This window comes from Apis florea, unplaced genomic scaffold (assembly GCF_048593485.1).
Source record: "Apis florea isolate Af1SG1 unplaced genomic scaffold, ASM4859348v1 contig_2_pilon, whole genome shotgun sequence".
NCBI lineage: Eukaryota > Metazoa > Arthropoda > Insecta > Hymenoptera > Apidae > Apis > Apis florea.
This window is the reverse complement of record NW_028256688.1, coordinates 135,609-145,298: the sequence shown is the minus strand read 5'-3', so window position 1 is coordinate 145,298 and position 9,690 is coordinate 135,609. Positions and strand designations below refer to the sequence as shown.

At 23.3% G+C, this 9,690-nt stretch overlaps 2 protein-coding genes across 2 annotated transcripts; both read left to right on the top strand.

Moving 5' to 3' along the window:
* Positions 1-312: 312 nt before the first annotated feature.
* Positions 313-4,381, top strand: LOC147657662 (15-hydroxyprostaglandin dehydrogenase [NAD(+)]-like). The gene is made up of 6 exons (XM_086907915.1): positions 313-760; positions 1,002-1,128; positions 2,373-2,479; positions 2,760-2,933; positions 3,388-3,545; positions 3,882-4,381. The coding sequence occupies exons 1-6, from the start codon at positions 668-670 to the stop codon at positions 4,015-4,017; spliced, it is 795 nt and encodes a 264-aa protein (XP_086764041.1). The 5' UTR covers positions 313-667; the 3' UTR covers positions 4,018-4,381.
* A 923-nt stretch (positions 4,382-5,304) lies between these two features.
* Positions 5,305-9,268, top strand: LOC100865898 (15-hydroxyprostaglandin dehydrogenase [NAD(+)]). The gene is made up of 7 exons (XM_031915068.2): positions 5,305-6,109; positions 6,366-6,467; positions 6,559-6,685; positions 7,169-7,275; positions 7,504-7,677; positions 8,294-8,442; positions 8,905-9,268. The coding sequence occupies exons 2-7, from the start codon at positions 6,369-6,371 to the stop codon at positions 9,038-9,040; spliced, it is 792 nt and encodes a 263-aa protein (XP_031770928.2). The 5' UTR covers positions 5,305-6,109; positions 6,366-6,368; the 3' UTR covers positions 9,041-9,268.
* Positions 9,269-9,690: the final 422 nt, after the last annotated feature.

The following is a 9,690-nucleotide window of genomic DNA, read 5'->3' as shown; positions in this document are numbered from 1 at the left end:
ACACCTACTTTAACTTGTTGTTCAAAGTTCTTTCAATTTGTCAATCCCCCCTATTCCAAAAATGTTCATCCGAATTGTAAAAAAAAAAGGACGAAAAGATGACGAATGTAATGTTGACGAGTCACGAAAAAAAAAAAAAGGAACGAAAAATTATCATTTCTACAATATTTCTACCGGACGCAACTAACGCGCCAATTAAATCAACGGGCCCAACCCGTTTCCTTCGCAATTCTATCCCTCTCGCCTCCATCCTCCTCCGTTCTTCCATCCTCTTCCAATCAGACAAAATTACCTGTCTGTCGCCACGTGGACAGCAGAGATCTGAAACGCGGCACGGTAACTCAATAAATCCATATAAACATCAATGCCAACGATACCAACGTGCCACCTCGCGCCCAACTTTCCATCGATCGGCGTAAATTCGATCCTGTTTACGGCGGTCACGTTATCCCATCGGATTATCCGCGGGAGACATTCAATCTCGTACGATTGATTCCCGATTTCTCGTGTTTCACCTTCGCCTCCGTGTCGCCGTGGAGGCCCCCGCTCGTGGGATATATTCGCGAGGCGAGGCTTCGCGCGTGCACGCCACGAAAACCACCGTTCTTATCCAGCTGGAAGAAATAAAAACAGGGCCGCCATCCCATTTCTTTTCCTGCGATCGATCATGAGCATCGAGGGTAAGATCGCGATCGTAACCGGTGGAGCGAACGGGATTGGCTTCTGCACAGCTCGTAAGCTGCTTCGAAATGGGGCGAAGGTTTGGAAATTTGGAATATTAATTTGCTTAAATTTGATGATCTTGCGATGGTTATTTGTAATAAAAAAAAGAAAAGAAAGAAAATATTTTATATTTTCAAAGTTGGATGAAGTATATATATAAGTATTGTTTGTTATTATTTGTTGCGATAGAAAATTACTGTTGAATTGATCTTTTTCTCGTAATCAATTTGCGATTTAATTATTATTTGTATATGTTCAGTTTCGTTTATGTGTTTCAGGCGGTGGCTCTGTTGGATTTAAGCGATTCTGGTGGCGAGAGCGCAGCCGCAGATTTGAACAATGAGTTTGGAAAAGAGAGAGCTATTTTTATTGCCTGTGATGTGTCAAAGAACGAGGAATTTCAAGGTAATTAAAGATTATAAAATAGATATATAAAAATATGGAAAGATCGTGTTACGTATGATGTTTCCTTGATCTGTTGATCTTTTTGTATCAGTTGAAAAAAAGATCAGAAGAAAAGAAGATTTATTTATTCAAGATAGATATAAATAAATTGCTGTCAAAAAACTTTTGACTTAGATTATTCTAATAAATCTTTTTTATCTTTGTATTTTTGCGTTAATACATTTCTGAATAATATTAGATTTTTTGACAAATATTTTAATTTCTACTAATGTAAACTAAACATTAAAATAATTAAACTATAATTAAAATAGCAATTTTTTAAAAATTAAGTTTTGATTTCTTCTTAGATTTATGAAATAACAGGTTTAAACAGTTTAAGCCATTAAAAATTATTTGCTAATTTAATAATACTCTGTTTCATTTCTATTTTAGACCAATTTATTTCTTTTTCATTTTTTCTTCATTTTTATTCCTTTCTTTTCTTTTAGTATTATTTTCTACTTACACAACGACCTATTTGTTTTTATAACATAAGATAATTTATTTAGTTTGATTAGATAAATTATGTATAAATTAACATCTTTCTAATTTTCTTTTCTTTTTTATCTTGATCAAATGATACTATTTTATTATTCTCATTCATCATGATATTCATATTTCATAATTATCATTGTTGTTTAATTTTTATTTTATATATTTTATATATATTATTTTTATATATATTTTTGTATATATTGATCAACAAATTTTCTTATCTTTTTTATATATCATGTTTACAATAGTATTAAAGTATTGCCATAATAAGAATATATAATATATTTATTAAAGAAAAATAAAAAATATTTGATAAAGAGAGTCAAATAAAATGATAAAAATTCTAATTTATATATATATAATGAAATATGAATTTCTAGAATTTCTAGAAAATCCAAAATATTTAATAAGTAATTATTATATTTTATTGCATATTCTATATTGCGATCCAATTATATATGAAACATTGATAACATATCAACAAATATTTAAAAATTTTTTTGTATGTTTTCTCAAAGCATGATAATAACATTGCATAATTAATATTTTTTTAAATACTATATCTAATATTTGAAAATTCTGCTAATCAAATATTTAATTTGTATTTATCTATTTAAACGCTGAAATGTCTTTATTTTATTATTTCAAATAATTTAATATTATTTAATTAAATATCAACTATAATGATATAATAAAAACATTATGTACAGAATCGTTCAAGAAAGTTATTGATACGTATGAAACTTTAAACATTCTCGTAAACATCGCGGGTATTATGGACGATGCAGATTGGGAAATTATGGTCGATGTTAACTACGTAAGTAATCCGATATTTCTCTAATATTAAAATATGAATATAGAAATATAAGAATTGCGTGTGAAATTTTTATATATCAATCGAAAATTATTGTAAATCTTAAAAATAATTCTTTACTTTTTCCGAGAAAAATCAAAGAACTGTCAATTTATGAATTTAATAACAATATGGTTCAATGTTAATATTTTAGAATAGTGAACCTATCGTTATTGTACTTTACATTATTCAAAATTATTTATTCAAAAATGTGAAAAATTTACCAATTGTTTTCTATTGGTAGAAAGGTATCGTTTATGGGACTATCTTAGGCTTGCACACAATGGGAAAGTATAAGGGTGGCAACGGTGGTATTATCGTGAACATGTCCTCTGTAGCTGGTCTCGAAGGTATCCCTATAGCGCCTATTTATGGGGGAACACAGTACGCCATTGTTGGATTCACTCAATCGTTGAAGGTAAAGAAATGAAATGAAAATTCTATCTATTCGTATGAAAATAAATTTTTGAAAACAATTCTTGGGAAAAGTTGGAATTTTGAATTTTATATTAAGACGATAAGAATTTAATATATGCAATTTATCTTAGAAATATTTAAATTATATAAAAATTAAGGAAAAATTTTAAAAAATTTGTATGATGGACACTACACAATTTTAGATATTGTCTTAATAGAATGAAAAAATATTTTCTATTTACTATAAAGTATTTCAGAATTGAATAGTTAAAATTTAATCTTAAAAGTAAAAAAAAAAAAAATAAATATTTTTTTTTTCTTTTCAAGATATAAACACTTTTCAAAGAAAAACAGTATGTCATCGAAATTTAGTTATCTATTTTTAAAATACTTTATATAAATTTAAAAATTTTATCTTGAAATATTAAAATAGTTCTTTTTAAAAATAACCAAAGCATTATTACGAAAAAACTGGCATCCGCATGTTGACGATATGTCCTGGATTGACAACCACAGCTATGGCTGCCAGATTCATGTCCACCAAAGAACATGCTATGGATCTTCTCGACGAAGAAACAGCGGCTATGGCGATGGTCACTATGCAAAAACAACCGTAAATAATTTTTTCCATTAGAATTAAAAGAAGAAATTTTTCTTAAAAAATAAATATTAAAAATGTATTTATGTTAATTGTTAATTAATATTTTCATTTAAAATATGATAATTAATATCGTACTATTTTTAAAATAATTGAAATGTAAAAAAAAAAAAAAAGGAAATATTCAAAGATATTGATATTAAAAATCGCATATTAAATTAATGTTCCTAATAAGTTCGTGATAATATATAACAGTTAATATTCATTCATAAAATCTTGATTCATAAGTGTTAGTTTAAATATTATCAATTTTATTTAAATATAATTTAAAAATATAATATTTGTTAACAGGCCGGAACATGTGGCAAGTGCTATTATCCAGTTAATCGAACAGGGGGCAAATGGCGCAATATTCGTTATCGAAAATAATCAACCTCCCTATGCGGTCGAATTCCCTAGTTATACCGCTTTAAAAGTCTCTATATAAATGAAACCAGAGATGAATGATCTGGTCTAAACAATTATCAATTTATTATCAATTTATATTAATTATTAATTGATAATTTATAACTTACATATTATACACATATTAATTTATTATTTGTGAAAGATTCGAATCAATATTAAATGATTATTTAATATTTATTAAAAATTCATAAAAAACTATTCATTTTTAATTGAAAATTATAACTAAATTGATAATTCATAATTAATCAATCCTCTCAAAGGAGTATTAGGTTTTTTGCGATTGAAAATATTTTATATTCAATATGACTTATATTATAATTCAATATTAATTATATTCAATAACTGAAAATTTATTGTATCATAATAAAATAAAATAAATCGATCGAATTGCTTTATTTTATCGAATTCAAAAAATATATTCAGAAGGTCAATCGAATACTCCAAAATAAATTGTTTTCGATTAGAAATTTCAATCGAATTTTTAATTTATGATAAGATAATTATATTGCTGATATTGCAAATATATATGAAAAAAATCACATGATATAAGTGAAAAATATACAAATATATAAAATATATATAATTATGTTTTTCTAATATATAAAATTAAATATATAAATATATTAATATATAATACAATACAATAAAAATTATTAAAAATAACAAATACTAATTATATGTCATATTAAATATTAAATATAATATATTAAATATCAAAATATTAAATAACAACCACTACTAATATGTAGTGTATTGTATTATAATAATTTACAATAAATAATAATATATAATGTGATTTATATTTAGCATTAATATTATTATTAATATATATTTAATATATACATTTATCGATAATTCTATTGGAATACATACATATGTAAATTTTTTTTTACATAAATAAAGATAAATATAATTTTAAAGAAAAAATTTTCTTTGCATAAACAATTTATCCATTTTAAAGATAATGGCATTCATTATATAACGAAAATTATAAGTATGATGAATAATAATTACGTATGATATAATTATATGTAATTATAATATAATATTATAATATAATAATATTATAGTTATATATTATAATTTTACAAAGATTCATAATAATCATAATTATTATATATAATAATATAGAATCTTTGAAAATGTATTATTCTATTAGTCTCAAAAGGATTGAAATGTTAATCTTTCCTCCAATCCTTTAATCCTTTATTAATTTAATATTTTTAAAAATATTGAAAAAATATTGATGATAATCGATCTAATATATTATTAAACCTTAAGCTAAATCATCAAAATATTATAAAATGTGTTTATAATCATATATAACCTATTTAAACAAAATAAGCAAAATATAATTTATATTTAATATATAATTTGTCTATATTTAATTCATATTTGGTAATATTTGATAATTTTTTTTGTATCTAATGATTGCAAAAAAAAAAAATAATTACAAAAATATTGATAAATGAAATATATGCAATGTATTAAATGTAAAATGGAATATAAGATTAAAAAGATGAAGAAGAAAAAAATTTATAAAATAATAAGCTATATTTTTAATAATTTATTTTATCGCTTATTCATTTATCAATTATTCGATATACATTTTTAACAAATTGTATACATTTATAGATATGTATTAATTTTTTCCATCGCTAAAATTGTTTAAAAAGAAATCTTGTTTTATATCACATGATATGTACTTAAGTACATATATAGATAAATTATCTGCTATAAACATATATTTAATTTAATGTATATATATAGCGACAATTCATTTCTTAAAATAATAAGTTATATTTTTAATCATTTATTTTACCGCTTATTCATTTATCAATTATTTGATATATATTTTTAACAAATTGTATCCATCTATAAATATGTATTAATTGTTTCCATTTCGTTAAAACTATTTGAAAAGAAATCTTGTTTTGTATCACGTGACAATGATACGTATTCATGTATATGTAGAGATAAATATCTGCTATATATTTAATTTAACGTACGTATATAGACGATTCATTTTCTTGTCAGGAACGATACTGTTCACATTTACCAATTATTTGAAATAAATTTATACTAAACTTCAAGTTATAAATTCAAACTTGGTGAGTGGATGAAATAACTGTTATTTTTTTTTTTTTTTTTTTTGGAATTTTGAGTCATTTTTTTTTTTCTAATTCAAAGGTTAAATCATTAATCAATTTCTAAAGATTTTGATTCGGTTTTATACACGTTTGATAACATGCAATAATAATAACAATTTTAATAAAAGAAAATTCGATTTGATTAACAAAATATTATAAAAATTAAAATTTATTCGTGTATAAAATTTTACTGTACGAAAAAAAATTTTTTTTATAGATCATGACAGACAATATCAAGAATAAAACAGCTTTGATCACCGGTGGAACTCTTGGACTTGGTTTAATCTATGCTAAAAGATTGTTAGAAAATGGAGCAAAGGTTAATTATTTTCAAAAAAATCAGAAAATATATTTTTTTCGCAAATAAATTGTGTTTCATTAATTGTTAAAACCATTGGTGTAATTTTTAGTGCGTTGCTCTTCTCGATTTGAGCTCTTCTCCTGGTCAACAATCAGTAAATAATTTGGAAAAAGAATTTGGAAAGGGCAAGGCGGTATTCTATGTTTGCGACGTCACCAAGATTAACGAATTCGAAGGTATTTTAATTAATTTTAATTTTGTTTTAATTAATTCTCTTGTTTTAATTTTCATTCTTTCAAATTTTTCTTTTTTTTTAATAAAAAAATTATACTATATATTTACGAAAATTTTTCATTTTTGAAATAAATAAAAAAATCGATACGTGAAAATATCCATTGAAATTTATTTTATTACCTAATTATAAACGATTTAATTTTGCAATGAAGATAAAGTGAAACAGCAGTAAGATTCATCTTTAATAGAATAGGACTAACTAACTAGAATATTAATATAGTATTACGCAGAACATAATACATTAATATTCTAAACGATTCTAAGTATTAATATATTCAATCTGTGTTTCACATTCTCAAGAGTTCTTAATACAAATGAAAGTAATATAAAATTAGAAATTATAGAATAGATTAGAAATGATGAAAAAAATTTTACATTTTACATATATTTTATTTACTGATTCATTAAAAATTATATTTTTGTAGCGGTGTTTAAAAAAGCTGCGAGCGATTTGAATGGCTTAGATATTGTCATTAACAATGCTGGTATATACTATGACAAAAAATGGGAGCAAACTATGCTTATAAATGTCGTAAGTAAAATATACTTTACAAAAAGAAAGATTATTTTAATTTGCTTTATAAATTTTCACGTAATACAGAAGTTTGATTTAAATATACATATTTGCTTTTTAAAAGAAATGAATCTAATTGACCTATCATTTTTATAGATTTGATATTTCTATAATGTTGACGAATATGAATATAGTCTACTAATGAAATTATTTCATTATCAATTTTTTTTTTTTTTTTAATTTTAGGGTGGTGTAATCCAAGGATCATTGCTCGCTTTTGATCATATGAGCAAGCTCAAGGGTGGCAAAGGTGGCACCCTAGTAAATATTGCGTCGATCGTGGCTCTAGATATCTTTTACAGCAATCCTATTTATTGTGCTAGCAAACATTATGTATTGGCATTGAGTCGTTGCTTGGCGGTAAGTATATTTAAATAATCTTAATTACTTTAAAAGCGTTAATCGAAAGATAAAGTCGAAAATTTTTAATTTAATGGACTGATTACAATTTGTCCATTTAGATTTAGATTAAATGAAATAAAATAATATCTGCTTATGAAAAGATTCATATTTCTAATATTTATCTAACTAATTGCCTAACCAACTAACTTGAAATTTTAATTGATTAATATTCCATGATCTAAATTTTATTAATTAGATGTTATAATATATAATATTTTAGAAATATTTTCGAAAATTTCGATTTACTTCTTTTAATTTTTCAAGGATTTTTTTGAAGAGAAATATTAGATTAATCGTCTATTTTTACTATACTTTATATTCTTGTCTTTTAAATGTTGAGATTATAATAAGAAAAGAAAAGAATTAATCCAATATTTTTGTATTCTGTAACGATGCAAAGTTAAAAATAATAAATATAATTATTAGGCTATTGAATTATATTGATAATCGACTTCAAATATTTCAAAAGTTAATTATATAATAAGATTTCTCTCGAAAATATAAGAAATCAAAGAATATTTATTTTAATTTAACGTTCTCTTATTAACTCACACATTTATTCCAATCATTTTAGAGATACTACAATACTACTGGAATTCGCATTCTCATAATGTGCCCTGGTGTCACAACTACGACTTTACTTGACGATCCTGTTTCTAAATCCTTAAATTTTGTCGCGCAAAATGATATTTATGACTGCTTGGGAAAAGAGATCCCGCAAACGTAAGTGAAATTTTAAATATTACATAAATAAAGTTTTTGTGCAAAAAAAAAAGATAATTTATATGGAATTGATATTTTACTTATAATAACATGCTTCTTCTAACAATACTTATTCAATATACTTATTACTTGTTATATTTTTTCCCGAGAACGAATTTTTTTAAATAATTTATATTGGGAGGATGGAGAAAGCTTTAAAAGACATTCAATTTATAATTTAAAATTTTCTAAAATAATCTAAAAAATTTAATAGAAAAAAATGATAAAAGAAAAAAAAGATAAAATGATAAGATAAAACGTGATAGAATAATAAAGATATGATAAAAACGAAAATAAATATTGATTGATAAAAACAAATATAATACAATATGAATACTTTAAAACAAACATATATGAATATATGAATACATATATGAATGATGTTATTAATATTTTTTATATTCATTATATATTATTTTTTAGGCCAGAACATGTTGGAGATGCCATGGTAAAGCTTATCGAAAAAGGCAAAAATGAAGCTGTATGGGTTTGTAAAGATGGTAAACAACCCTATGCTGTTGAATTCTCTCCATTGAAGAAAATAGAACTTCAATTATAAAAGGTCTCCTTAAAAGCATGGTTATAGTAAAAAGAAAATTATTTTACGTAGAATAAAAAATGTTATAGATAATTATTAATTGTTAATCACTTTGTATTATTGTTTTTTATTAAAATAAATTTTGTTATCAACTGTCTCAACTAAAGAAAATGAAGATAGAATATATATATATATTTTTTTTTCTTTAAATCATAGAAATAAAATTATAATGAATTTATTGTCAAATTATATTTTATCTAAAAATTTTTCACCTAAGAATTATTAAACCATTATAATTTATTTATATTTTATTTTTATATTTTAAAACTATAATATATCGTATCAAGATATTAAAATACGTATCTCGAGATTGATTATTATATTCAAAAAATTTCGATCAAACGACTATTAATATTCATAATGAATTTGATGTAATAAAGAAATAATAAAAAATTCTTTTCGACATTAGCATATAGCAATCTAATTTAATATCGAAAAAATAAAAAAGCTCATTTAATGTAGATCCAAAAATTTTGTTGTAAGATATCAAATCCTACTATATATCTCATTTTAAATCTTTTATTTCTACAAAACTCTTGACAAACAAAATTGCTCCATAATTTTTAATCATTCAATTATAATTTATCTATAATCAAGCTCGAAGATACAAA

Bases quoted from the DNA above. Each gene is read 5' to 3' on its own strand.
- LOC147657662 (XM_086907915.1), top strand. From the start codon at position 668: ATGAGCATCGAGGGTAAGATCGCGATCGTAACCGGTGGAGCGAACGGG. The intron at 1,129-2,372 runs GTAATTAAAGAT...CATTATGTACAG, and splicing joins AAAGAACGAGGAATTTCAAG to AATCGTTCAAGAAAGTTATT. The intron at 2,934-3,387 runs GTAAAGAAATGA...AAATAACCAAAG, and splicing joins GATTCACTCAATCGTTGAAG to CATTATTACGAAAAAACTGG.
- LOC100865898 (XM_031915068.2), top strand. From the start codon at position 6,369: ATGACAGACAATATCAAGAATAAAACAGCTTTGATCACCGGTGGAACT. The intron at 6,468-6,558 runs GTTAATTATTTT...TGTAATTTTTAG, and splicing joins TGTTAGAAAATGGAGCAAAG to TGCGTTGCTCTTCTCGATTT. The intron at 6,686-7,168 runs GTATTTTAATTA...ATATTTTTGTAG, and splicing joins CAAGATTAACGAATTCGAAG to CGGTGTTTAAAAAAGCTGCG.